The sequence below is a fragment of the Dryobates pubescens genome, chromosome 31 (assembly GCF_014839835.1).
Source record: "Dryobates pubescens isolate bDryPub1 chromosome 31, bDryPub1.pri, whole genome shotgun sequence".
NCBI lineage: Eukaryota > Metazoa > Chordata > Aves > Piciformes > Picidae > Dryobates > Dryobates pubescens.
The window spans coordinates 11,027,391-11,054,583 of NC_071642.1; the positions used below are offsets into that span (position 1 = coordinate 11,027,391).

Below are 27,193 nucleotides of genomic sequence, written 5' to 3' on the forward strand. Positions count from 1 at the left end.
ACTGGAGCAGGGCAGGGGTGGGTTGGACATCAGGAGGAAGTTCTGCACAGGGAGGCTGGGGAGAGACTGGAGCAGGCTGCCCAGGGCTGTGGTTGAGGCCCCATCCCCGGAGCCACTCAAGCTCAGCCTTGCAGTGGCCCTGGGCAGCCTGCTGTGGCTGGAGCTGCCCCTGCCGCCGCAGGAGGGATGCGGCCTGCGGCTGCGCCTTCCGACGCCGCTCTCCGCTCGGCTCCCAGATGTACCTGGCGCTGAACATCCGCATCGTGCTGGTGGGGCTGGAGATCTGGAAGCAGGAGAACAGCATCAGCACGGCGGGCGCGGCCGGCGACGTCCTGGCCAACTTCGTGCAGTGGCGCGAGAGGAACCTGGTGCTGCGCCGGCGCCACGACAGCGCCCAGCTCGTCCTGTGAGCGCCTCCCCTGCCCTCCCCAGCGCCCCCCCTGCCCTTCCGGCACCTCCCCTGCCCTCCCGGCGCCTGCCCTGCCCTCCTTGGTGCCCTCCCTGGCGCCCGCCCTGCCCTCCCAGTGCCTCCCCTGCCCTGCCCTCCCGGCGCCTGCCCTGCCCTCCTCGGTGCCCTCCCCGGCGCCCGCCCTGCCCTCCTCGGTGCCTCCCCTGCTGTCCTCAGCACCTCCCCTGCCCTCCTCAGTGCCCCAGCTCCCAGCCCGGCTGCCCTGCTGCCCGCAGGCAGCCTGGAGCTGCTGCTGCCAGCTGCCGGCCTCGGCGGCTTTGGGAGGGTCTCTGTGGCGCTTCCGGCTCGGGGCCCTGCTGCTCTCTTGCCAAGGAGGATTTGAGGGCTTGGGTTTGCTCTGCCACCTGCCCTGCGGTGCTTGTGGTGTGCTGGGGGAAGGCTCCACCCAGAGAACCCTGATGGGGAGGGAAGGGAAGGGAAGGGAAGCTTGGTGTAACACACCATGGAAACTCCATGCAAGTCCTTCATCAGGGTTATCTGAATGGAAACTGCATGCAACACGACATGCAAATGGCATGCAACATGGGAACTTCATGCACTGTGACAAGGAGACTTCATGCAGCTCCTCTGTCAGGGTTGCTTGAATGCAAAGTGCATGCACCATGGCATGGGGGCTGCATGCACCATGGGGACTGCATGCACTGCGGCACGGGGGCTGCATGCACCGTGGGGACTGCATGCACCGCGGCACGGGGGCTGCATGCACCACGGGGACTGCATGCACCACGGCACGGGGGCTGCATGCACCGTGGGGACTGCATGCACCATGGGGACTGCATGCACCGCGGCACGGGGGCTGCATGCACCACGGGGACTGCATGCACCACGGCACGGGGGCTGCATGCACCGTGGGGACTGCATGCACCATGGGGACTGCATGCACCGCGGCACGGGGGCTGCATGCACCACGGGGACTGCATGCACCGCGGCACGGGGGCTGCATGCACCGCGGCACGGGGGCTGCATGCACCATGGGGACTGCATGCACCGCGGCATGGGGGCTGCATGCACCACGGGAGCTGCATGCACCGCGGTGCGGGGGCTGCATGCACCACGGGGGCTGCATGCACCACGGGGGCTGCATGCACTGCGGCGCGGGGGCTGCATGCACCATGGGGGCTGCATGCACCACGGGGGCTGCATGCACTGCGGCGCGGGGGCTGCATGCACCGCGGGGGCTGCATGCACCGCGGGGGCTGCAGCCAGCACAGCGTAAAGCCTTGCAGGGCAGGTGGGACAGGAAAGGAACCAAACGAGAGAATCCTTTTCCCCAACCAATAGCTAGATCCTGGCCAGGGTCATCTGGTTGGATTTAAGCCCTCCAGGGCCTTGAACTCTCTGCCTGCTGCAGGGCATGGCTTTGGAATGGGGGAAGTGATCCTGCAGTTGGAATGCAGGAGCCAGCTGCACAGGTTGAGCTCCTGAGATGTGGCATTAATGTTGCCCTGTGTCCTTAAACCAGCAGGGAGCTTCCTGAGCTGTCATCCCTGCCCTCCTCCCAGGACATGTGTCCCTGGACACTTCCCTCTCCTGCAGACAGCACAGCCCTTGGGAAGTCACTGCCCAAGGCAGGGAACGGGGAATGGGCTGGAATGAGGGTCACAGCCCAGCTGCCCTTGGCAGGGGGGTTGCTCCCCTTGCCTTCCATCAGGGTCCAGGTGCAGGGAGTGAAATGGCTGAAAAAGCTTCTCAAGCCCTTGGAAGTGAAGTGTGGTGCACTGTGCTGAGTGCCTGAGCTGTGAGGGCTCTGTGGGAGCCAAGAGCAGTGAGAGGAAGCTGACAAGGAAAGAAATCTCTGCATTGGGCAGCAGTGGAAAGGCAGCCAACAGCCAGTGGGGACAAAATGGGCTCAAGGGTGGACCCAGGAGCTCCTCAGATTGAGAGGGGTCAGAGAATGCTAGAAAGGACTCCAGCTGTCAAGCCAGGCCACCAAGGCCCTTCTGCCACAGGTTCATAGAATGGGGTGGGTTGGAAGGGACCTTAAAGCTCATCCAGTTCCAACTCCCTGCCATGGCCAGGGACACCTCCTACTAGAGCAGCTTGCTCAAGGCCCTCTGCCCAACCTGGCCTTGTTGGAAGGTGTGGGAGAGGCTCTGCAAACTCTTACCTGGACAAAGAGCCATGAGCAGAAGGGTAAAGCTGAACTGGCAGCTCCTGGCACTGCCCTTCATACCCTGTACTGGACACCTGCAGGAGGGGTGTCCTGTGTCCCACCAGCAGGAGCAGCAGCTGGGCTGTGTCTCTGTGCCCCCAGGCTGATTGTCCTTCCTCTTTCTCCCCTTGCCTGCAGGAAGAAGGGGTTTGGTGGCACAGCTGGGATGGCCTATGTTGGAACAGTGTGCTCCAAGAGCCATGCAGGAGGCATCAATGTGGTGAGAGAGCTTCACTCATGCTGTGAATGTGACCAGGATCAGAGATTTTGCCCTCCAGCCCTCCTGGAAGGGCAGAATCTTTAATATGAAGCCTGAGGTGGCTTAGTGGAGGCTTTTATGTGGCCCTCAACCATCTCTGGTACTTCTGTGATACCTGCAGCACAGCTTCTCTGTAGCCTGCATCACCTGCTCAGCCTCCTCCTCCTCAGGGTGCAGCACTGGTGAGAAGGGGACAGGATTGGAAGCATGTGGGAGCTGTGGCTCTGTGCTCTGGTGTCTGCCTGCCTGGCCCAGTCATCAACTCCTGGGGCAGTGCTGGTTGAGTGCCCTCCTTGTGTGAGCTCAGAGTGCTAATGAGCCAGTCCCAGTCACCTCGTGCTCCTGGACTGGTGACAGAAGGTCTGGAAGTGGAGTTTGTGTTTCAGGAGGTTTGGGCTGGTGTGGAGAGCTGAGGGGGAGGTGGTCAGGCAGTGTCCCAGCGTGGTCATGGAACCCCTGGATGGGCTGGGTTGGAAAGGGCCCTAAAGATCATCCAGTTCCTGACTAATGGCCATGGGCAGGGACACCTGCCACCAGCCCAGCTTGCTCAAGGCCTCATCCAGCCTGGCCTTGGACACCTCCAGGGAGGGTGCTGCAGGCTCTTGCTGCTAAACAAGGGTCAGGCAGAGGGCTGGGAAGCAGCCACAGCTGGCCTGCAGGTCCTGCTAATGCGGAGCGGGGGTGAGAGAAGAGGGCTAACCAGCAGCTGCCTCAGCACAGAGCTGCTGCTGACTTTTGGCCTGCTCTGTGCAGTTTGGCAGGATCAGCATCCAGATGTTTGCATCCATCATGGCTCACGAGCTGGGCCACAACCTGGGCATGAACCACGACGACGAGCGGCCCTGCCACTGCGGCGCCGCCAGCTGCATCATGAGCTCCGGCGCCTCGTGAGTCCTCACAGCAGGGCCTCAGGGCTCCCAGGGCTGGGCTCAGGGCTCCCCAGGGCTTGGGGTCAGAGCTCCCCAGGGCTGGGCTCAGGGCTCCCAGGGCTTGGGGTCAGAGCTCCCCAGGGCTGGGCTCAGGGCTCCCAGGGCTTGGGGTCAGAGCTCCCCAGGGCTGGGCTCAGGGCTCCCAGGGCTGGGCTCAGGGCTCCCCAGGGCTGGGCTCAGGGCTCCCAGGGCTTGGGGTCAGAGCTCCCCAGGGCTGGGCTCAGGGCTCCCAGGGCTGGGCTCAGGGCTCCCCAGGGCTTGGGCTCAGGGCTCCCAGGGCTTGGGGTCAGAGCTCCCCAGGGCTTGGGGTCAGAGCTCCCCAGGGCTGGGCTCAGGGCTCCCCAGGGCTTGGGTTCAGGGCTCCCCAGGGCTTGGGTTCAGGGCTCCCCAGGGCTTGGGCTCAGGGCTCCCCAGGGCTTGGGCTCAGAGCTCCCCAGGGCTTCCACAGACTGCTTCCTTCTCTTCCTGGAATCACAGAATCATTAAGGTGGGAAAAGATCTCAGAGCTGACCAAGTCCAACCTTCCACCTAACAACTCTGTGGCCCCAGGCCACACACCTTGAGTCCTGTGTCCAGTTCTGGGCCCCTCAGTTTAGGAAGGAGGTTGACTTGCTGGAGCGTGTCCAGACAAGGGCAACGAAGTTGGTGAGGGGCTTGGAGCACAGCCCTGTGAGGAGAGGCTGAGGGAGCTGGGGTTGCTTAGCCTGGAGAGGAGGAGGCTCAGGGGAGACCTTATTGCTCTCTACAACTCCCTGAAGGGAGGTTGTAGCCAGGTGGGGGTTGGTCTCTTCTCCCAGGCACCCAGCTCCAGAACAAGAGGACACAGTCTCAGGCTGTGCCAGGGAAGGTTTAGGCTGGAGGTTAGGAGGAAGTTCTACACAGAGAGTGATTGCCCATTGGAATGTGCTGCCCAGGGAGGTGGTGGAGTCAGCATCACTGGAGGTGTTCAGGAGGAGACTTGATGGGGTGCTTGGTGCCATGGGTTAGTTGTTTGGGTGGTGTTGGATTGGTTGATGGGTTGGACACGATGACCTTGAAGGTCTCTTCCAACCTGGTTCATTCTGTTCTGTTCTATTCTATTCTATTCTATTCTATCTGCTCCTTCTTTAGCACCTGCAGGCATGGGCACTCCACCACTTCCCTGGGCAGCCTGTGCCAACCCCTGACCACTCTGGCAGCAAAGAGCTATTTCCTCACCTGCAGGCTACCCCTGCCCTGCTGCAGCTGGAGGCCAGTTCCTCTTGTGCTGTTGCTAATTTCTCGAGGCCAGCACCGGCCTCCCTCCTGCCTCCTGCCTACCTCCTTTCTCTGCAGCCACCAGCTGTAGGGAGCACTGAGGTCTCTCCTCAGCCTCCTCCTCTTCAGGCTAAACCATCCCAGCTCCCTCAGCCTCTCCTCACAAGATCTGCTCTCCAAGCCCCTCACCCCTCTGAGTCCTTCACCCCTGCAGCTGATGGGGAAAGCAGAGGGGTGCAAACTGAGGGAGTGCCTGTGGGGTGGCTTGGTGTAAAGACAAGCTCCATGTTCTCTGTTGCAGAGGATCAAGGAACTTCAGCAGCTGCAGTGCAGAGGACTTTGAGAAGCTGACTCTCAACAAAGGTGGGAGCTGCCTGCTCAACGTGCCCAGGCCTGACGAGACCTACAGCGTCCCCTACTGCGGGAACAGGCTGGTGGACGCCGGCGAGGAGTGCGACTGTGGCTCACCAAAGGTGTGTGTGTGTGTCACAGGCTGGCCTGCTGCGGCCCTGGCTGGGGAGGGGGCTGCAGGGGTGGGCTTCTTGTCACCCAGAGCTTCTCTCTTTCCAGGAGTGTGAGAGTGATCCCTGCTGCGAGCCAGGGACGTGCAGGCTGCGCCCCGGAGCCGAATGTGCTTACGGCGACTGCTGCAGGAACTGCAGGGTAAGAGGCTCAGCTGTGTGCTCTGGAGGCTGCTTCAGGCAGCAGGAGAGCCATGGGAGGGCATCATCCTGTGTGCCCAGCACCCACCTCATTGTCCTCTGGAGGAGGCTGAGGGGAGACCTCATTGCTCTCTGCAACTCCCTGAAGGGAGGCTGGAGCCAGGTGGGGGTTGGTCTCTTCTCCCAGGTGATAGAAGAGGGGAAATGGCCTGAGATGGTGCCTGAGGTTGTGCCTGAGGTTGTGCCTGAGGTTGTGCCTGGGGTTGTGCCTGGGGTTGTGCCTGAGGTTGTGCCTGGGGTTGTGCCTGAGGTTGTGCCTGGGGTTGTGCCTGAGGTGGTGCCTGAGGTTGTGCCTGAGGTTGTGCCTGAGGTGGTGCCTGAGGTGGTGCCTGAGGTTGTGCCTGAGGTTGTGCCTGAGGTGGTGCCTGAGGTGGTGCCTGAGGTGGTGCCTGAGGTGGTGCCTGAGGTTGTGCCTGAGGTTGTGCCTGAGGTTGTGCCTGGGGTTGTGCCTGGGGTTGTGCCTGAGGTTGTGCCTGAGGTGGTGCCTGAGGTGGTGCCTGAGGTTGAGCCTGAGGTTGTGCCTGAGGTTGTGCCTGAGGTGGTGCCTGAGATGGTGCCTGAGGTTGTGCCTGAGGTTGTGCCTGAGGTTGTGCCTGAGGTTGTGCCTGAGGTTGTGCCTGGGGTTGTGCCTGAGGTTGTGCCTGAGGTGGTGCCTGAGGTGGTGCCTGAGGTTGTGCCTGAGGTTGTGCCTGGGGTTGTGCCTGAGGTTGTGCCTGAGATTGTGCCTGAGGTTGTGCCAGGGGAGGCTTAGCTTGGAGATGAGGGAAATTTTCTTCGCTGCCAGAGCAGTCAGGGACTGGCAGAGGCTGCCCAGGGAGGTGGTGGAGTGCCCATGCCCGGAGGGGTTGGGAAGCTCCTGGCCTCGGCGCCTGGGGTGTGCAGGGTGGGTCGCTGGTTGGACGGGGGGGCAGGCCGGGGGTCTGACGCGGTCTCCCCGCTCTCCTCAGCTCCTGCCCGGCGGCACGGAGTGCCGGGCGAGCGGCGGCGAGTGCGACCTGCCCGAGTACTGCAACGGCAGCTCCCCGTTCTGCCAGCCCGACGCCAGCGTGCAGAACGGCCACCCCTGCCGCCGGCAGCAGGCCTACTGCTACAACGGCCTCTGCCAGCACTACGACGCTCAGTGCCAGCACATCTTCGGCTCCAGTAAGGCCGGGGGCCGCCGGGGGCCGCCGGGGGCCGGCTCCCACGGGGCCGCTCCTCCGCCGGCAGGGAGCGCAGCCGGAGCTGTGCTGCTCAGGCCCTTGCTGGGGGGGGGTTAGCCTGGGCAGCAGGAGGCTCGGGGGAGGCCTCGTGGCTCTCTGCAGCTCCCTGCAGGGAGCTTGGAGCCAGGTGGGGGGTTGGGCTCTTCTCCCGGGCCCCCAGCACCAGAACAAGAGGACACAGTCTCAAGCTGTGCCAGGGGAGGTTGAGGCTGGAGGGGAGGAGAAAGTTCTTCCCAGCAAGAGGGATTGGCCACTGGGAGGTGGTGGAGTCCCTGTCCCTGGAGGGGCTCAAAAAAGGCTTGGATGTGGCACTGGGAGCCATGGGTGAGCTGTCAGGAGGTGCTGGCTGACAGCTTGGACTTGATGAGCTCTGAGGTCTTTCTCCTCATTGATTCCATGACTCTTCCTGTGCTGTGTTTGATGCTGGGCTGGTGAGTGAAGCAGGAGTGAATCTTGCACTGCTCACTCCCCTTACAGCAGGGACATCCAAGAGACAGGGCTGGAAGGAAGCCAGGAGGAGACAGCCAAGGGCATAACTGCCTCAGTGCTCAGGGACCTCTTCTCTGCCTCCTTTGAAACTTAGAACCTTGTAGTGCTGACACCTTCACCTCTTTGTTGTCTTGCACTTGGTGACCCTAAAGACCTTTTCAAGCTGAGTGATGCTGTTAGCAGCCTTCCAGTACCTGAAGAGGCTGCAGGAGAGCTGGGCAGGGACTTTGGCCCAGGGAATGGATTTGAGCTGGAAGAGGAGAGATTGAGACTGGAGATGAGGAAGAGTCAGTGACAGTGAGGGTAGGGAGACACTGCCACAGGCTGCCCAGGGAGGCTGTGCAGCACCCTGGAGGTGTCCAAGGCCAGGCTGGATGAGGCCTTGAGCAAGCTGGGCTGGTGGGAGGTGTCCCTACCCATGGCAGGGGGGTTGGAGCTGGATGATCTTGAAGGTGGCTTCTAACCCAACCCATTCTGTGCTGGAGTTCCTGAGCCCTCTGTGCTGGATGGGTGCAGCAGGATGATTGCTGTGGCTGGAGGAGGTGTGGTGGGCAGAGAGCTCTGGCTGTCCCCCTTGACTTTTCTTCCCCTTGTCTGCCTTGCAGAGGCCAAAGCAGCTCCCAACATTTGCTTTGCTGAGGTGAATTCCAAAGGTGACAGATTTGGCAACTGTGGCTTCCATGGGCATGACTACAAGAAATGCTCCAGCTGGTGAGTGGAGTGAGCCCAGGCCTCAGGGAGCTCTGGGGTCCTTCAGCAGGTGCAGTGGGGAGAGGGATTCTGAAGCTGTTCTGAGCACTTCAAGCCCCACACTGAGGCTTTGCCTCAGTGTGGGGCTTGAAGTGCTCAGAACAGCTTCAAAACTTCAGCCAAAAAGCCACCTGGGGCTGGTTTGGGGTCCAGCTTTTCGCTCTCTCTCCCCTCCAGCTGAGATGTGAGGGGCTCCTGGAGCTGTCACTGCAGTGCCCCCTCCCCTCTCTCTTGCAGGAATGCTATGTGTGGGAAGCTGCAGTGTGAGAATGTGAAGGCCATGCCTGTGTTTGGCATCAAGCCTGCCATCATCCAGACTCCCATCAGAGGCACCACCTGCTGGGGGGTGGATTTCCAGCTGGGCTCTGACGTTCCAGACCCGGGGATGGTGAATGAAGGCACCAAGTGTGGTGATGGGAAGGTAATGGAGCAGGGGAAGGTGGTTGCTTGGAGCCAGGAGTGGAGGTTTTGTGGGGATCCAGTTTTCAGCTGCATATTTATGGCCATTAATTATGGGGGGGGGGTGGGGGGAGGGTTTGGAGGCCACTTCATGCAGAGCTGAGCCTCTTGGGTTCCCCCACGCTGCCTGGGACTGCAGTGCCAAGGGCATGAGACAGGCACTGAGCCTCCAGCTCGAGATGAAGCCACTGGGATGGGAGTTGGAGAGCCAGAATCTTGCTGTGCTCAAGGAGCAGGAGGAGCCAGGGGCACACAAATGGCTTGAAGGGAGCCCTCAGTTAAAACCCAGCTCAGCTGAAGAGCCTGGGAGCTCAGCACCAGCAGAGGAATGTGCCCCGCACTGTCCCCCTGACCCTCCCTGTGCCCTGCACCTCCCCCGACCCTCCCTGTGCCCAGCACCTCCCCCAGCATACCCCCTGTGCCCTGCACTCCCCCGGCCCTCCCTGTGCCCAGCACCTCCCCCAACATCCCCCCTGTGCCCAGCACCCCCCCCCGGCCCTCCCTGTGCCCTGCCCCCCAGCCCTGCCCCCCCAGCTGCTGCTCCCTTCGCTTCCTCTCCGGCCGGGGCCGAGGGCTCCCAGGGCCAGCTCAGGTCTCTGCTCCGGAGCCTCCTGCAGGGCAGAGGGGTTGGGGCTTGGCGGTCGGCACAGAGGGGCTGCAGAGCCCAGTGGGGAGCAGTGGGGAGGGGGGGAGGGGCTCAGTGGGTGCTGTGCTCCATCCCTCTGCCCCTGCCCCCCAGATCTGCAGACACTTCCAGTGCGTGAGTGCCTCTGTGCTCAACTACGACTGCGACGTGCAGCGGCAGTGCCACGGCCACGGGGTGAGTGGGGCAGAGGAGCTGCGGCGGCGCTCAGGGACTGGCACAGGAGGGTGGTGCAGGCCCCATCCCTGGGGGGGCTCCAGAACCCTGTGCCCAAGGCACCTGGGGCCGTGCAAGCTGAGGAGGGCAGATTGAGACTGGAGAGGAGGAAGAAGTTCTTCGCAGTGAGGCTGGGGAGGCTCTGGCACAGGCTGGCCTGGGAGGCTGTGGCTGTGCCCCCCCTGGGGGTGTTCAGAGCCAGGCTGGATGAGGCCTTCACAGTCTCACAGAATCACCAAGGTTGGAAGAGACCTCGAGGATCATCGAGTCCTGCCTGTCACCACAGACCTCGGGGTTAGACCATGGCACCAAGTGCCACATCCAATCCCCTCTTGAACCCCTCCAGGGATGGGGACTCCACCACCTCCCTGGGCAGCACATCCCAATGGCAAATGACTCTCTCAGTGAAGAACTTTCTCCTCACCTCCAGCCTAAACCTCCCCTGGCACAGCTTGAGACTGTGTCCTCTTGTTCTGGTGCTGGGTGCTAGAGAGAAGAGACCAACCCCCACCTGGCTACAACCTCCCTTCAGGTAGTTGTAGACAGCAATGAGGTCTCCCCTGAGTCCAGGCTAAGCAACCCCAGCTCCCTCAGCCTCTCCTCACAGGGCTGTGCTCAAGGCCTCTCCCCAGCCTTGTTGCCCTTCTCTGGACACCTTCAAGTCTCTCAATGTCCTTCCTAAACTGAGGGGCCCAGAACTGGACACAGGACTCAAGGTGTGGCCTAACCAGTGCTGAGCACAAGGCACAATGACTTCCCTGCTCCTGCTGGCCACACTATTCCTGATGCAGGCCAGGATGCCCTTGGCCCTCTTGGCCACCTGGGCACACTGCTGGCTCATGTTTAGGCAGGTGTCAATCAGCACCCCCAGGTCCCTCTCTGTTTGGCAGCTCTCAGCCACTCTGCCCCCAGCCTGTGGCTCTGCCTGGGGCTGCTGTGGCCAAAGTGCAGCCCCTGGCACTTGGCCTGCACTTGGCCTTGAGCAGCCTGGGCTGGGGGGAGGTGTCCCTGCCCATGGCAGGGGGTTGGAGCTGGATGATGCTCAAGGTCCCTTCCAACCCAACCCAACCCCCTCTGTGGCTGAAGTGGAACCTGCAGGTGCTCACTGCTCTTCCTGGGATGTTTGTGGTCACTCCAGGTGTGCAACAGCAACAGGAACTGTCACTGTGAAGCAGGCTGGGCCCCCCCCTACTGTGACAGGAAAGGCTATGGGGGCAGTGTGGACAGTGGACCTCCCTACAATGGCAAGTAGCTGAAGGCTCTGCAGGCTGGGCCTGCCTGGGTAAGGGGCTGCTGGGCTGGGTGCAAGCTGCCTGGTGGCTCTGGAGCAGCTGGTGTGTGGTGGCTGAGGGGCTGCTGGTTGGCTCTTCACCAGCTGTGATCAGCAAACAGCTCTGGAGGAGGGTTTGGCTCAGTCAGTGTTGTGCCTCCTCTCTTTGGGGCTGCTGGGGGTCTCTGCAGAGACTGGGCTGGCTGAAGGCCTGCCACCTTGGACCCAGAATCCTCTTGGCCTGGGAACTGAAGCCCCTTCCCTTCTCAGATCCAGACCAAGCCATGACATTGGCCTGAGGATGTGAGCTCAGAGCCAGGGATGTGAATCTGCTCTTCCACAGGGACCTGCTGCTGCTGGCAGTGGTGGCAGAGCTGAGGAGCTGCCCTCCAGGGGCAAGCAGGGCTAAGCCAGGGGCAGGCAGGGCTAAGCCCTGGCCAGGGTGGGCTGGGGCAGGGCACTCCTGTATTAAGCTGTTGATTAGTTGAGTGCAGAGAGCCTGCTCCATTGGGTAGGAAAGACAGAAGTAGTTCCTGACCCAAGCCACTGGCAGCATGGAAGAGGCTCTGGGAGATGCAGAGGTTTGTGGCTCTCTTGTCTGGGGCTTTTCACATCAGTTTTCCTCCAGGAAGGGCCCCAGGCCAGGGTCTGGCCTGAGAAGATGCTCTGCTGACCTGACAGGGTGGTGTTGGAAGATACCTCTGGCTGTGCTGACTGTGAAGGGGGGGAAGGTGGTGCCTGGGGCAGGGGAGCAGAGTTTGTGCCTTGGGAAGGCAAACAGAAGGAGGCTCTAAGCTCACTCCTCAGCCTCAGGATGGGAGAGGAAGCCAAATCCAAGCTGTAATGTGGAGAAGGCCTTGTGCAAGGGCCATGGCCACGGGGAGTCTGCAGAGGGGATGGTGTGGTGCCTCCTGTGAGCTGCAAGGCTCAGGGGTGTTCAGCCTGGAGAAGGGAATACTCCAGGGGGACCTCAGAGCTGCCTGCCAATAGCTGAGGGAATCCTGCAGGAAGGCTGCAGAGGAATCTTTCCTGAGGATGTCTGAGCCAGGCCAAGGGGGAATGGTTTGAAGCTGAGGCAGAGCAGGGTTGGAGTGGAGCTGAGGAAGAAGTTCTTCTGTAGGAGGGTGCTGAGGCTCTGGAGTAGGCTGCCCAGGGAGGTTGTGGATGGCTTCTCCCTGGGGGTGTTGAAGGCCAGGCTGGGTGAGGCCTTGAGCAACCAAGTCTAGTTGGGAGGTGTCCCTGGGCATGGCAGGGGGGTTGCTGTAGATGATCTCTGGGACCCCTTCCAGCCTAGGCCATTCTGTGATTTCAGAGGATGTTTTATCCATTAAGAGGAGTAAAATGCAATCATCTTTCAGTAGGAGGGTGCTGAGGCTCTGGCACAGGCTGCCCAGGGAGGCTGTGGAATTCTCCTCCCTGGAGGTGTTGAGGGCTGGATGGGGCCTGGAGCACCCTGGCCTAGTGAAAGGAGTCCCTGCCCACGGCCAGGGGGCTGTAGCTGAATGAGATCCCTTCCAACCCAACCCATTCTGTGCATCCATAGGGAGGAAGATTGAGGAGCAGAGCAGAGGGCAGCAGCTCTGTTTTCCTCTCTTGCAGCTGAGCTCATAAGATCTTCACAGTGGAAGAGAAGTGAGACATTGATCCAGCAGTGCAATGTGCTGGCCCAGGGCATGCTGGCACCTTCAGTTCTTGCACCCTGGGGCAGAGCACCCCTGTGAAGAGAGCAGCAGACTGCATCTGGGCATTTATCTTGCAGCCTTCCCAGATGCTCTTCCCTCTGGCAGAGAAGCTGCAGAGCCAACCCAGCCAGCTGGGGCCTCCCTGTAATGCTGCTCTCCTCCCTGTTGTCCCCTCAGACAAGGACACCTCACTGAGGGATGGGCTGCTGGTGTTTTTCTTCCTGGTGCTGCCCCTGCTGCTGGCTGCTGGCCTGGCCTTTGCCAGGAGGGAGAGGCTGAAGAGGTGCTGGAGAAGGCTGAAGGCACGCTGCCACTCGTGAGTCCCTCCTGCTCCTGCCCCCTCTCCTCTGCCCTTTCCAAGCCCCTCAGACAGTTGTTCTCACAAGCCAGGGAGGATAGCCAGGCCCAGGATGCCAGGCAAGTGCTGGCACAAGTGCTGTGCCCCAGGCAGCGGCAGAGTTGCTGAAGTCAGCCTGCACTGAGGGGGAGCTTCCTTCTCTGCCATGTTTGTTGGTGGGGGGTGGGGAGGGACCCCAACACAAGAGGCACCTGGGGCTGCTGGAGTGGGCCCAGAGGAGGCCACCAGGATGAGCAGAGGCTGCAGAACCTCCCTGTGGGCACAGGCTGGGGGAGTTGGGGCTGTTCAGCCTGGAGAAGAGATGGCTCCAGGGAGACCTTGGAGCAGCCTCCCAGCACCTGAAGGGCTCCAGGAGAGCTGGGGAGGGACTGTGCAGAAGGGGCTGTGGGGATAGGATGAGAGGCAGTGGTTTGGAGCTGGAGCAGGGCAGAGCCAGGCTGGGCACCAGGAGGAAGTTCTGCACAGGGAGGCTGGGGAGAGCCTGGCACAGGCTGCCCAGGGCTGTGGCTCTATCCCTGGAGCCACTCAAGCTCAGCCTTGCAGTGGCCCTGGGCAGCCTGCTGTGGCTGGAGCTGTCCCTGCAGCTGCAGGGCCTTGGGCAGGGTGGCTTTCAGAGGTCTCTTCCAAGCCAAACCCCTTTGTGCTGCTGTGAATTTCAGGTCTCTTCAGTCCCCAGCTCCGCGGACGGAAACTGACTCCAGAGACTACCAGCACAGAGGCTTCTCCCAGGCCATGCCTTATGCTCCAAGAGGTGTTCCCATGGTAGGAATAGCCACCTGGCACCACCCTGGCTGCTCTTTGTGGCTCTGACTAACAGCTGAAGGCAGTTTGTGGAGGTTTCATTTGCCTTAATCAAAGCTCTGCTGTTCCTCTTAGCTCTTCACTTCCACCCAGCAGGTTGCTCCTTGCTCTGGGGCAGAGAGAAGACTTCTCTCCCGCAGGCTGTGTCTGGAGCTCCTCAGCTTCCTGCTGGTGAAGCTTTTCCTCAGGCTGTGCTTGGCTTGGCAAGCAGCTCACCTGCCTTGCTGCCCCTTTCCCTTGCACTGGACCCCCTGCCCCACCCCAGGAGGGGACCAGCCCTTGCCAGCTGCCTGACCTCCCTCCTCTGCACACCACTTGCAACACATCAGACACTGGCTGGGGTCAGCCCTTGCTGGGTTTGCTTTCCCCAAAGGGAGTTTGCAGGCTGCTCTTGCTTCCTGCTGCTGAGCTGCTCAGAGGGAAAGAGCAGCTCTGGCATTTGCCAGGGGCTGGGAGGGACAGGGTGAGGAGCAGTGGCTGTGAGCTGGGAGAGGGAAACTGAGACTGGAGAGGAGGAAGGAATTGTTGACAGTGAGGGTGGGGAGACCCTGGCACAGGCTGCCCAGGGAGGCTGTGGAGTTCCAGAAACCTGTGGCCATGGCACCTGGGGCCATGGGTTGGTGTTGGATTGATGCTTGGACCTGATGAGCTCAGAGGCCTGTTCCAACCAACCAAATCTGTGGTTCTGACTCCCTCAGTGCAGGTCAGGGAACCTTCTCACTGTGCTTTCTTCCTAGGCTATGGAACCAAACACCTACCCTGTGCCATCATACCCAGCTCCCCAGGCTCCCCAGCAGGCTTACCACCAGCAGCAGCCTCCCCAGCAGGCTTACCACCAGCCTTACTACCCAGCCCCACCCTACCAGGCACCACAGCCACAGAAGCTGCCCACCAGGTTGGTTGAGCTCTTGCAAACAGCTGTTGGCAGCTGTGCTGGGGCAGAGCTGTGGGCATTGCCCCCAGCCCTGGCAGCTGCAGGCTTCCTTCATCCCCACGAAGGGGATCAGAGGGCTTGGAGCACCTCTGCTGTGGGGACAGGCTGAGGGAGCTGGGGCTGTGCAGCCTGGGGAAGAGAAGGCTCCAGGCAGACCTCAGAGCAGCCTGCCAGGACCTGAAGGAGCTACAGGAAGGCTGCAGGGGGACTGTTCCCAAAGGCCTGCAGGGACAGGACCAGGGACAATGGTTTGAAATGAGAGCAGAGCAGACTGGGGTTGGATGTGAGGAACAAGTTCTGCAACCAGGAGGCTGCTGGAACTCTGCAGCAGGTTGTCCAAGGAAGTAGTTGAGGCCCCATGCCTGGAGATGTTCAGGGTGAGGCTCAGCAAGGCTCTGATCCAGTGCAGGATGTCCCTGCTGAGTGCAGTGGGGTTGGATGAGCTTTGGAGCTCCCTTCCAGCCCAGAGCATTCCAGGACTCTGCAGCAAGAGGAAGCTTCTCCTTCCTTTTGCCCCTGGGGCCCGGGCACTTGGGGCCATGGTGTGGTGGTGTTGGGCTGAAGCTTGGACTGGGTGACCTCAGAGGCCTTTCCCAAGCCAAACAGTTCCCTGAGTGTGTGCTGTGTGGGGCAGGTTGTGTGTAAGCAGCTGGGGCTCCCTGGGGCTCTCAGGTGGGGGCAAGCTGAGCCTGTCCATGGCCTGCTGGAAGTGAGCCTGCAGCTGGTGTGGCAGCCCAGGCTGAGAGCAGTGCCAGGGCCAGCAGGAGGGGGCAGGGAGCTGTCAGGGGGTGCTGTGGCCTGTGCTGACAGCAGCTGCTGCTCTTCTCTTGCAGGCCACCCCCTCCCCAGCAGAGATGTGCTCCTCAGGGACCTCCTCCAGCCCAGCAGAAGGGTTTACCTCAGGGACAGTATTTCCCCTCTCGACCTGCACCTTTGCCTCCCAAATAGCTTCTGGCTTCTTTGGGGCCTTGGCATGAGCTGAGCTGCTCATGGAGACACAGCAGCAGCAGTCCTCCTCCTGCTCCTCCTCCTCTTCCTCCCCATGTGGTGATCCCAGGACAGCTTGCTGGGATGAGGCAAGTGAGCAACCCCAAGGAGGAAAGCAGAACTTGAAACTAAATACCTCTACCAAAGCTACAGGACCTGCAAGCACCCAGCCCCTGCCACATCTGCCCCTGCTGGGGCCCTGCCAGCTGCAGCAGGGCTGTGCCCAGCACAGCTCTGAAGCTCAGCACCTGGAGAGTTGCTTTTGGTTTCCTCACTTCTGTGATGAGCCCCAGGGGTGAGGTTGCTCTGGTTTTTGCTGAGGGAACCCTTCTGCTCTTTGTCCCAGCAAGGGAACCTGGCCTGTGGGGGTTTGGTTTTTGCATGGACTGGAAGCTGTTCCCCATCCACACAGGAGGGGCAAAGTGAAGGGAGGCACTGGTGGTACCTTCCCAGGGGAAGATCACGATGGTGTAGACATGTTTCTGCATGTGTATCCTTGTGTTGGTGTGTAACAATGCACTTAAATCCCTGCTCTGATGCTGACTGACACTAAGCTGTGCCCCCTGAGCACTGAGCTTGATGGTTGGACATTAACCATTGTGAGCTGCTGAAGCAGACTCTCTACTAACTGCCACTAACCCCCTGAGTGGGCCACCAGGGTAAAGGTACGAAAGGACAGGGCCTCTGCTTCTGCTTTTTAACCACTGGGCTGCTGCTAGGGTTTCATTTGAGTCAGCTCTGTGGGGGAGGTGAGGGGGAAGTGGCCTTTGGGCTTGAAAAGAGAGTGGGAATGCTGAGCTCTGCCTGGAGGCTGAGGGAGACCTCACTGCTCTCTACAACTCCCTGAGAGGAGGCTGGAGCCAGGGGGGGGTTGGTCTCTCCTCCCAGGGAACAAGGGATAGGATGAGGGGAAACAGCCTCAAGTTGCCCCAGAGGAGGTTTAGGTTGGAGCTGAGGAACAAGGTCTTCCCCAAAAGGGTTGCCAAGGCCTGGCCCAGGCTGCCCAGGGCAGTGGTGGAGTCCCCATCCCTGGAGGGGTTTCGAAGCTGTGGAGATGTGGTGCTGAGGGCCAGGGTTTATGGTGCCCTGGCAGTGCTGGGCTGATGGTTGGACTTGATCTGAGAGGTCTCTTCCAAGCCAGGTGCTTCAGTGACTGTAGAGCCTGGGCAGCAGTCCCTGCACAGCACTGGAAGCAAGAAACCATCTCTGAGCCCCTCTGAGCACTGCAGGCAGGAACCAGTCTGACCCATGCAGCCCTTGAGCTTCTGCAGTGCCAGGCTGCTGCCAGCCTGCTTCTGCCCCCCTGGCCCTGCTGGGCTCTGGAAGCCTTCCTGGGGAGGAGCCTTCAGCATTTGCTGTGCTGGCTGAGGGGAGCCCAGGAGCCCCTGGGGCTGTGGTGCAGGACCTGGGTGCTGCTGGGCCCCAGCAGAGAAACCTGTTGCACAAACCTGCTCATAGTGAAGCCCTGAGAAGAGAGCTTGGCTTTTCCCCTCTGTGCCAGCCACTGAGAGCCAGCTCAGCCTGTCAGACCCCCCCTCTAACCTTGCCAAGCCCCCTGCCCCCTTCTGTATATACATCTATCAGATAGCTCTATGTAGTGTTTGCCTCTGCAGTAATCCAAGACTTGAACTCCTGTGGTTTCCCCTAGACTTAGGTTTGTCAGACTATTCCATGTGTGAGACAGCAGCTAGAGTGTCCCCAGGAGCAGTGCTGTGGAGGTCTCCTTGCTGCAGGATAATCACTTCCTAGGTCTGTCCTTGTTCCGGGGCTGCAGCCAGCAGCAGAGCCTGGGGAGAGCCTCGCTCAGCCCCCAGCCTGCTCCGGGGTGCTGGGGACACAGAGGAGGGAACCCAAGGGAGGAAGTCATCCAAAAGAGAAAGAGAGGGAGAGAGAGAGAGAGAGATGTCCTGAGCTGGTTCTGAGGCTGGGTGCAGGAACCAAGCCTGTGCTGAGCTGCTGCCTGCCCGCAGCTCCAGGCAGAGTGGTTTGTACCTGGGGGGTGGGAACAGCGAGCTGTGGGAGGTGAATGGCTCCAGCCTCCCACCTGCTCAGGCCTGAAGACTACTACTGACCTTCTTCTGTGTTTGTCTGGGGGTTTCCTGTCAGGTCTGGTTCTCAAGTGTGCGCTGCCCCGGGCAGGGCTGGCGGCCGTGGCGGTGAGGCCTCCGCGGCGCACCGGGGGCTGCCGAAAGGGCTCTTCCCCACCCCCTTTGTAAGAAACAGAGCAATAAAAGATGCCAGTTTTGTACAGCTGCCTCTGCCTCTGCTCTCTGACCAGGCTGGGGCTGGGGCTGGGGCTGGGGCTGGGGGGGTGGAACCATCGCCGGGCAGGCGTTGCCAGGCAGGGTGGAACTGGGCTCTTGCAGCCCGGGCAGGATGGAGCTGCACCAGGTGCTGCTGCTGCTCCTGCTGCTGCTAGGTGGGTCTGAGCTGGGCCTCCCCACGGTGCTGGGGGGCTGGGCTCAGCACCCCTTGGCTCTCTCTTCCCCTCCAGACTCTCCAGGGCTGGCCCAGCTCACGGTGCCGGTGCGGCTGCCCCCCAGCGCCGCCGGGGCGGTGGCAGCGCAGCAGGCAGGTCCCTCCTGGGGGTGGGTGCGGAGGGGACCCTGGTGTCCAGCTGCAGGGGGGAGGTACAGATGTGCTGCCAGCTGTGGCAGCCATGCTGGCAGCCAGCCAGGGCTGTACCTGCTCCTTGGGGCGGTGCTGAGCTCCTTGGGGCGGTGCTGAGCTCCTCTGCTGGCCTCCTGTGCTCGTGCTCGCCCTTGGGGAGACCTTTCTGGAGCTGCTGTCCCTAACTGTCCCTTTCTCTGCTTTCCCACACGTGCAAGGACTCAGTGTCCTATGTCCTCACCATCGAGGGGAGGCTCTTCACCATTCACCTCCAGCAGCAGTAAGTTGACCCAGGCCCTGCTTCTGTTGCTGCTGGGCCGTGGGTTCTGGCAACAATTTCTTCCTCCTCTCCAGTCTCAGTGTCCTCTCCCCCCCCTCAAAGCCACTGTCCCTCGCTCTGTCACTCCCAGCCTTTGTCCAAAGTCCCTCCCCAGCTCTCCTGGAGCCCCTTCAGGTGCTGGAAGGCTGCTCTGAGCTCTTCCTAGCGCTTTCTCCAGGCTGAACAGCCCCAACTCCCCAGCCTGTCCCCACAGCCCTCTGAGCATCCTCCTGGCTTCCCCTGGACCCTCTCCATCAGCTCCATGTCCTTGTGTTGGGGGCTGCAGAACTGGAGGCAGTGCCCCAGGTAGGGTCTCACCAGAGCTGAGTGCATCTGCCCCATGCCCAAGTGCCAAGGGGAGGCAGAAGGCTGGAGGAGGGTCTGAGGGATGTTCATGGCCAAGAGCCCAGATGGCAGCAGGGTGTGGAGCTGCCAGAAGCCCTGGCACTGCCAGTGTGAGAGCACAGGCTGCAGGAGCCAGGCTCAGGGAGTGGGCTGAGAGCTCTGGTTTGAGTGCTGCCCTTTGCTCCTGCCTTTGCAGGGCCTTGTTGTCTGATGACTTCAGGCTTTATGTCTCTGAGCAGGAGGGACCTCTGCACCCTGATGCAGTCCAGATCAAGGTAACCTGGGGAGCTGTGGGGGGCTGGCAGTGCAGAGCTGCTGTGTGGTGCCTGCAGTGCAGCTCCCTGGGTGGCAGCTGAGGGCCATGGAGCCATCTCCTGCCCTCTGCCACGGCACAGGGGGACTGCCACTACCAGGGCTTCATCGAGGGCTTCCCCAGCTCAGCTGTGACCCTCAGCACCTGCTCAGGGCTCAGGTTAGTGCTGGTGGTGTGGCACTGCCACAGGGCAGCCTGGGGGTGTCCCAGCTGCCAGCTCCTGGGGGCATGTGCCTGGGGCTGTCACCTTGGCAGGGGCCTGCTGCAGTTTGACAACATCAGCTATGGGATTGAGCCCCTGGCTTACTCTGCTGGCTTCAAGCACTTCGTGTATCCAGTGAGTGCCCAGGACACAGCAGGCACCCTCCTGGCCAGCAGCCCCCGAGACAGAGAGGCAGTGGGGGTGGAGGTGGAGGAGATGGCATCCCAAGCACCTGGAGATAAGGAAGTGAGTGGCTGCCTGCTCTTGTGGGGTGCTGGGGTCCCCATCAGGCGAGGAGGGCTCTGGCCCTGCAGGCAGAGGCTGCTGGGGGGGGACAGGAGTGGTGCTGCTGGGGGTGGGGGTGTCAGCTGGATCACTACTCATCCAGTGCCCAGGGAGAGGCAGTTCCAGGGGTAGAGCAGCTTCTACAAAAGGCAGAAATGGCCCAGCTGGAGCAGCTTCTACCTTGTGCTGCTCTGGAGACAGCATTGGAGCTGTTGAAGGGCCTCTTGAACAGCGCAGCTGAGGAGCAGGGTGAGTGTGGAGCACAGAAACACCCTGGGCACCATTTGCCTTTTCCAGCCCTTACCAGGTGCAGCTCAATCCCCCAAGACCCTCAGAGTCTCGGTGGTGGTGGACAAGGCTTTGGTAAGTCCATGGCAGCCAGCTTCCCCTTGGGGTCGGCTGCCTCCTGTGAGCAGAGGAACGAGGCCAGGACCCAGCTTTGGCAGGGACCTGGGGTGGGTTTTGCACAGTTCCAGGTGCTGAGGGCTTTGTAAGGGAGGGAGAACATCCTCAGCTCCCAGGCTGGGTGTGGGTCAAGGATTCCTCTGTGTCCCACCCTCTGATCCGTCCTGGGTGACTCCCTGCCTGCTCTTGTGTCCCCTTGGGTTGTTTTGCAGTACTCCTACATGGGGGCAAACACCAACACTGCTGCACAGAAGATAATCCAGGCCTTCAATCTGATCAACAGTGTAAGTTCTGGGCACTGGAGTCACCTCCCAAGGGCAGCAGTGGAGTCCTCTCCCCTGGGCACTTTGCAGCCTCAGCTTGCCAGGGTGCTGGGCCCAGCTCACTGCAGCTCTGCTGTGACCTGGGAAGGTTGGAGCTGATGATCCCTGGGGTCCTATCCAAGCTGGCAGCCTGGATCCTAGAGCCTGGTTTGTGTTGTAGTAAGACCCCAGTGTGGGTTGCCACTGGTAGGGGCCTCCCATCTCCTGGCTGCTTCTGGGTGTTGGAGGAGGTTGTGGTTGGAGCTGCAGCTCTTGGCTGTGAGCCCTGGGCATGGCCTGGCAGGAGCTCTGAGCTTCTCAGCAGCCTGGTCCAGATGCAGCCAGGGTGGGTGAGGGCTGCAGTCCCAGTGGCCTCATGAAAGGTTAGTGCTGTGAAGCCAGGCTCCTGAAGCTGCAGCAGCACTGTGCTGGGGCTGTGCTTCGCTGCTTGAGGGGAGTCCTGAACTCAGGGGCTTAGAAGCAGCCTCCAGTCCTGCCCTTAGAGTCACAGAATTGCTCTGGTTGGAGAAGACCTCCAAGGTCTCCAAGTCCACCCTGGTTTTCACCTGGTGCTGTTACAATCCCCTTGGATAATGCCAAATGACTCCTGGGAGGTGATGAGCTTCTGACCTCCTGCCTCTTGGTATCTCCCTGCTCTTGGAGGTTTGTTGCCTCTGCCCTGCAGATGTCCTGCAGTGACTGAGAGGAGCAGGGAGCTGCCCTGGGACTGATTGTGTCTGGAGCTGTAGTCCTGCTGCCAAGGAAGATGTGTGAGCAGGAGCTCCTCTGTTCCTCTTCCAGATGTTTCAGCCTCTCAATGTCATCATCCTGCTGTCCTCCCTGGAGGTGTGGACACAGGAGAACAAAATCTCCACAGCATTGGAGGCTACTGAGCTGCAGACAAGCTTCACAAAGTGGAAGAGGCTGCACCGTGCTCATCAGGAGAAGGATTTGTCTCTGCTGCTGCTGTGAGTGGAGCTCTGCTCCCTCCTGCAGGGGCAGCTGGTGCAGAGCACAGACAGGGAGCTGTTGAGGTTGGAAGAGACCTTGGAGATCCCCAGGTCCAGCCACTCACCTGGAGCTCCCAATCCTGCCCCTGAGCCACATCCCCACGGCTCTGAAACCCCTCCAGGCGTGGGGACTCCACCAGCGCCCTGGGCAGCCTGTGCCAGGGCCTGGCAGCCCTTGCTGGGAGGAATGGTTGCTGATGTCCTAAGCTCAGTCCTGGCTCCTCTGGGAAGATTCTAGAACCCAGGAGGTGCTACCTCAACAGGAGGAGAACCTTCTGTGGTGTGAGGCTGCTGGAGGCCTGGAGCAGGCTGCCCAGAGAGGCTGTGGAGTCTCTGGAGGCTTTCCAGCCTCACCTGGATGTGTTCCTGTGTGACCTGCCCTGGGTGACCCTGCCCTGGCAGGGGGCTTGGCCTCTACCTCCAGAGGTCCCTTCCAGCCCCTGCTGTTCTGTGATTCACTCTTTGATTCCCTGGGCCAGGGAGGGGACACCAGGGGACAGCAGGAGGGACCAAGGGGGACTCTGGCTGGACAGAGCCAGGAATCCCCAGGTGCCCACAGTGCCCCCATGGCCACCCCTCCACGTTCCAGGTACAAGGCCCGAAGAGCCATGATGGGAGCAACCATGCAGGGGGCAGTCTGTGAGAGAGATGGTGCTGGAGCAGTGGCTGTGGTACGGTGCCAGCTGTCCCTGTCCCCTGCCAGCCCAGTGCCCTGGAGCTCAATGGGCAGCAGCAAGCATGGGTGGCAGCATCCTTGGCCGGAGCTGGGTTATGCACCTGGGACCTCTGCACGGCACTGCCCTCTTCTCTGCTCTCTCCAGTACCAAAGTTTCATGACCCTGGAGTCCTTCTCTGTCCTTGTGACCCAGCTGCTGGCACACAGCCTGGGCATGAGGTACGACGATGCCCGCAGCTGCCAGTGCCGCACCACCACCTGCATCATGGACAGGATGGCTCTGTGAGTGGGGCAGCTGCCACCCCTGCCCGGGGCAGCGGCGCCAGGGAAGGCTGAGGAGGGTGGCTGGGCAGGACAGGCTGGGGAGGAGCAGGGCCTGTCCTGCGGCCACAGCCGGTGCCCAGCCAGCCACCTGCCACCCACGGCCTGGCTGGGTGGGCACAGTGCCACCGTGGTGGGGGTGACTGGGGGGGTCTGCTCGTCAGGGGGAGGTGGGCTCGTCATGGGAGGGGGTTCTCCCTGGGGAGGGGGGAGGTCTTCTCCTCAGGGGGGTCCTCAATGAATGCCTGTTGCAAAAGTGGCACCAAACCTCAGCTATCTGCTTTTGGTCCTCCTTCAAGCAGCCAAAGTGCAGTGCAGTTGGTGCTGCAGTGCTCAGTCAGTGCTGCAGTGCTCGGTGTGCAGTGCAGTCGGTGCTGCAGTGCTCAGTCGGTGCTGCAGTGCTCAGTCAGTGCTGCAGTGCTTGGTGTGCAGTGCTCGGTGTGCAGTGCAGTCAGTGCTGCAGTGCTCGGTGTGCAGTGCAGTCAGTGCTGCAGTGCTCGGTGTGCAGTGCAGTCAGTGCTGCAGTGCTCGGTGTGCAGTGCAGACAGTGCTGCAGTGCTCGGTGTGCAGTGCAGTCGGTGCTGCAGTGCTCGGTGTGCAGTGCAGACAGTGCTGCAGTGCTCGGTGTGCAGTGCAGACAGTGCTGCAGTGCTCGGTGTGCAGTGCAGTCAGTGCTGCAGTGCTCGGTGTGCAGTGCAGTCGGTGCTGCAGTGCTCGGTGTGCAGTGCAGTCGGTGCTGCAGTGCTCGGTGTGCAGTGCAGTCAGTGCTGCAGTGCTCGGTGTGCAGTGCAGTCGGTGCTGCAGTGGTTGGTCTGCAGTGCAGTCGGTGCTGCAGTGCTCGGTGTGCAGTGCAGTCAGTGCTGCAGTGCTCGGTGTGCAGTGCAGTCAGTGCTGCAGTGCTCGGTGTGCAGTGCAGTCAGTGCTGCAGTGGTTGGTCTGCAGTGCAGTCAGTGCTGCAGTGCTCGGTGTGCAGTGAAGTCAGTGCTGCAGTGCTCGGTGTGCAGTGCTGCAGTGCTGGGTGTGCAGCAAAGAGACCTTTGCAAACCCTTTCTGGATGCTCCTCAGCCTCCATTCCCAACAGAAGGAGGAAAAGGAGGCTGAGGGGAGGCCACCTGGCTCCCTGCAACCCCCGGGATGGAAGGAGGCTGGAGCCAGGTGGGGTTGGTCTCTCAGCAGGAGCAAGCAAAGGACAGGAGGAAATGGCTTAGGCTGGACACGAGGAACAATTTCTTCCCTCAGAGGGTTGTCAAGGCCTGGCCCAGGCTGCCCAGGGGTGGCTGAATCCCCACCCCTGGGGGGGTTTCAAAGCTGCAGAGATGTGGTGCTGAGGGCCATGGCTTAGCCCCAGCCTGGGCAGAGTCAGAGAATGGTTGGACTGGAGGATCTTAAAGGTCTTCTCCAGCCAAAGCTGTTCTCTGGCTCTGCCAGTCCTAGGGCCAAGGGCCTCAAAGACCCCCAGGGGCCCAGAGTGCTCCTGCCAGCACCTGGGCAGGCTCCTGACCTGCACCGAGCGGCAGCAGCTGCGTCAAGGCGTCGAGGGCTGACTGCCTGCTTCTAGCTTCACAGGTGGGACAAAAGCCTTCAGCAACTGCAGCAGCAAGGACTTTGAGACCTTCCTGAAGCAGGAGAGGAGCAGCTGCCTGTTCCACACTGGCAGGTGGAGAAGACCCTCCTTGGGCACAGCCAAATGCGGCAACGGCGAGGTGGAGCCTGGGGAGCAGTGCGACTGCGGCGCTGGGGAGGTGAGAGTGTGGGGCCTGGGGCTGGGCAGGGGCAGTCCTGTTGGTGTCTTTGGAATAAGGAAGCAGAAGGAAGCCCTTGAGGCTCCTTAGGAAACATTTCCTCCCTGGAAGGGTTCTCAAGCATTGAAGAGGCTGCCCAGGGCAGTGCTGGAGTCACCGTCCCTGGGGGTGCTGAAGCCCCACGGGGACCTGGTGCTCAGGGCCATGGTTTAGTGGTGACCTTTCAGTGCTGGGCTGAAGGATGGGCTGGATGAGCTGTGAGGTCTCTGCCAAGCAAAGACCTGCTGTGATTCTGAGGGGCCAGCTGCAGCAGAGGCCAGCCCAAGATGAGTCAGTGTTGGGTTTTAGATGGTTTCTGTGCCAGCATCCATCTGATGCCAGCTTTGCCCACTTCCTTCTGCTAGATATTGCCCCAGGCGTAGCTTCTGGGGGAGGAGGAGGAGGAGGGCAACCTCTGGAAGTAAAGAAACCCTTGGAGGGAAGAAAGGAAAGGTGAATTGCTGTGGCTTTGCTGTGTCCCCAGGCCTGCTCAAAGGATAAATGCTGTACTAGATCCTGCCGCTTCAAGCCAGGAGTGAAATGTTCCTCTGGGCCGTGCTGCAGTGACTGCCAGGTGAGGAACCTCTCTAATTGCCACAAGATCATTCATTTAGTCTTGGAGAAAGGCTCTGTTCTCATGCTGAAGGATGGAGACCAACTTAGCTCTGTCTAATCAGAGTGGTTCCTGGGGTAGAGCTTTCCAGCTTAGCTCCCCAGGTCTCTCAGGAGTAGTTTGGAGAGATGCTGGAGGCTGCCCAGGGAGGCTGTGGCTGCCTCCTCCCTGGAGGTGTCCAAGGCCAGGCTGGGTGAGCCCTTGAGCAGCCTGGGCTGTGGGAGGTGTCCTTGCCCATGGCAGGGGGGAGGTTGGGGTAGATGATTCTGAGGTCCCTTCCAACCTGAGTCGTTCTGTGGCTCTGTGAGAGGGGGCCCAGTGCTGGTGGGTGCGGGAGGATGGAGGGAAGGCTCCTCCCTGCCTCCTCCTCCCGCAGTTCCGGCAGCAGAACTCCCCCTGCCGCCCGGCTGCCGACCCAGAGTGTGACCTGCCCGAGGTCTGCAGCGGCTCCTCCGCCTCCTGCCCCCCTGACCTCTACCTGCAGGATGGGCACATCTGTGCGGGTGGCACCGGCTACTGCTACAAGGGACGCTGCCAGTCTCCAGAGCTGCAGTGCCAGAAGCTCTATGGGAGAGGTAACAGAGGCTGCTCTGGCGGCAGGGCTGCTGCCAGGAGGTGGCTGCGGCAGAGCCGATGCTCACATTGGTGAGACACTGGCACAGCTTGCCCAGGGAGGCTGTGGATGCCCCTTCCATGGAGGTGTTCAAGGCCAGGCTGGATGGGCAGCCTGGGCTGGTGGGAGATGTCCCTGCCCATGGGATGATCTTGAACTTTGCAGAGTCCAGGAATGCTCCCATGGCCTGCTACGAGGAGCTCAACAGCCAGAAGGACAGGTTTGGGCACTGCGGATTCCACCCCAGGAGGGGTTACCAGTCCTGTGCTTGGAGGTATGCTCTGGGCCAGGGCAGTTCTCTGCCTTAGGAGGAGAGGCTGAGAGCCCTGGGGCTGGTCAGTCTGGAGAGGAGCAGCCTGAGAGGAGATCTGAGCATGGTCACAGGTGTCTGGAGGGTGGGGGGCAAGAAGGGGCCAGGCTCTGTGCGGCGATGTCCTGTGGTAGGGTGAGAGGCAGTGGACACAAACTGGAACCAGAGGTCCCTTCCAATCCCTACCACTCTGTGTTTGTGTCTCTGTGTGCTCTGCACCCCGTGGACACTGTTTCTGCAGGGACCTCAGGTGTGGGAAGCTGGTCTGCACCTACCCCTCCAACCTTCCCTACCCCTCGGAGGCTGCTGCCGTGGCGTACGCCCGAGTGCGGCACCACCTCTGCATCTCCCTGCACTACCTGAACGTGTCAGCACAGAGAGACCCTCTGCTGGTCCCCCCAGGCACGAAGTGTGGCTCTGGAAAGGTGAGGAAACCTTTGCTGCTCATCTCATCTGCCAGGCAGAAATCACAGAACGCTGCAGGGGGTGGAAGGGACCTCCGGAGACCACCGAGTCCAACCCCCCTGCAGGGGCGCCCGGAGAGGGGCACGCAGGGACACATCCAGGTGGGGGCTGGAATGTCTGCAGAGACTCCACCACCTCCCTGGGCAGCCTCCCCAGGGCTCCATCACCCTTCAAGTCAAGGGGTGCCTCCTCATGCTCAGAAGAACTTCTGGTGTTCTCCTCTGTGCCACCCCTGACCCAAGCCTGGGCCCATGCTCCTGGTGGACACTGACCAGGCTGCAGAAGCCCTTGCTCCCTGGAGCAGGAGTGGCCATGGCATTTACACAGACGCCAACGGCAGAGGCTTGGCTCAGCTGGCACCGCTGGACGCCCCCCAGCCCCACGCTGCTCACTGCCCCCTTTTCAAAGCCCCCTGGGGGGCAGGGGGTGAATGTCACTGCGTGGGGACAGCAGCTGGATGGGCTGAGCGCTGCCGTGGCGCAGGCTGAGCTGGAGCTGTGGTGGTTTCTCCTAGCTGTGCATCAACAGCACTTGCCAGCCTCTGGCGGCCCTGGGGCAGGACTGTGCCAGCGCAGTGCAGTGCCACGGCCACGGCGTGAGTCACGGCGGGGGGCGCTGCCCAGGGCAGGGCAGGGGGGGTCCCGCTGCAGGAATTCACTGCAAACTTCCCCCCCCACCCCTGGGCTGTCCAGGTGTGCAACAACAGGGGGCAGTGCCACTGCCAGCCTGGCTGGCAGCCCCCCAACTGCCAGCGGAGGGACTCCAGGCTGCGGGGCAGCGGCGGCAGCCAGGAGGCAGCCGGTGGTTAGTGCCTGCAGCAGGGGTGGGCACAGGCGCCGGGCTGGGGTCCCACGGGGGGGGACCCCCTTGGGTGGCTGTGCCATGCCACTGCCCACCGAGCTGTCCCCTGCCAGGCTTCCTCCTGCTGCAAAAGCTGAAGGACACTAAGGTGATCTCAGCCCTGCTGGGCACCTTCCTCTTCCTCGCCATCGCCATCACCTTCGGCCTCTACCGCTGCTGCAGGCAGAAGCCCCCAGGCACGGAGGGGTAAGTGGGGTGGGGGTC

General features: G+C 61.4%; 2 protein-coding genes across 2 annotated transcripts in view; both read left to right on the forward strand.

Annotated features, from left to right (window-relative positions):
• Positions 1 to 15,575, forward strand: part of ADAM9 (ADAM metallopeptidase domain 9) — a 31,406-nt gene extending 15,831 nt beyond the window's left edge. The window contains exons 9-22 of the mRNA XM_054174930.1: positions 237 to 406; positions 2,760 to 2,841; positions 3,634 to 3,767; positions 5,347 to 5,518; positions 5,616 to 5,708; positions 6,715 to 6,910; positions 8,064 to 8,169; positions 8,446 to 8,629; positions 9,407 to 9,487; positions 10,665 to 10,770; positions 12,656 to 12,794; positions 13,496 to 13,598; positions 14,375 to 14,532; positions 15,405 to 15,575. Of these exons, the coding sequence (XP_054030905.1) occupies positions 237 to 406; positions 2,760 to 2,841; positions 3,634 to 3,767; positions 5,347 to 5,518; positions 5,616 to 5,708; positions 6,715 to 6,910; positions 8,064 to 8,169; positions 8,446 to 8,629; positions 9,407 to 9,487; positions 10,665 to 10,770; positions 12,656 to 12,794; positions 13,496 to 13,598; positions 14,375 to 14,532; positions 15,405 to 15,519 (1,839 nt within the window). The 3' untranslated portion in view covers positions 15,520 to 15,575. The remainder of the gene's footprint in view (positions 1 to 236; positions 407 to 2,759; positions 2,842 to 3,633; positions 3,768 to 5,346; positions 5,519 to 5,615; positions 5,709 to 6,714; positions 6,911 to 8,063; positions 8,170 to 8,445; positions 8,630 to 9,406; positions 9,488 to 10,664; positions 10,771 to 12,655; positions 12,795 to 13,495; positions 13,599 to 14,374; positions 14,533 to 15,404) is intronic.
• Positions 15,576 to 16,034: 459 nt separating this feature from the next.
• On the forward strand, positions 16,035 to 27,179 carry LOC104301273 (disintegrin and metalloproteinase domain-containing protein 32-like). Its single transcript, XM_054174931.1, has 19 exons — positions 16,035 to 16,062; positions 18,053 to 18,117; positions 18,387 to 18,448; positions 19,029 to 19,107; positions 19,228 to 19,304; positions 19,401 to 19,593; positions 19,930 to 19,995; positions 20,250 to 20,321; positions 21,141 to 21,307; positions 21,939 to 22,020; positions 22,171 to 22,307; positions 23,905 to 24,088; positions 24,612 to 24,701; positions 25,117 to 25,315; positions 25,519 to 25,627; positions 25,905 to 26,088; positions 26,643 to 26,723; positions 26,821 to 26,932; positions 27,043 to 27,179. The coding sequence occupies exons 1-19, from the start codon at positions 16,035 to 16,037 to the stop codon at positions 27,177 to 27,179; spliced, it is 2,124 nt and encodes a 707-aa protein (XP_054030906.1).
• The last annotated feature ends 14 nt before the right edge of the window (positions 27,180 to 27,193 follow it).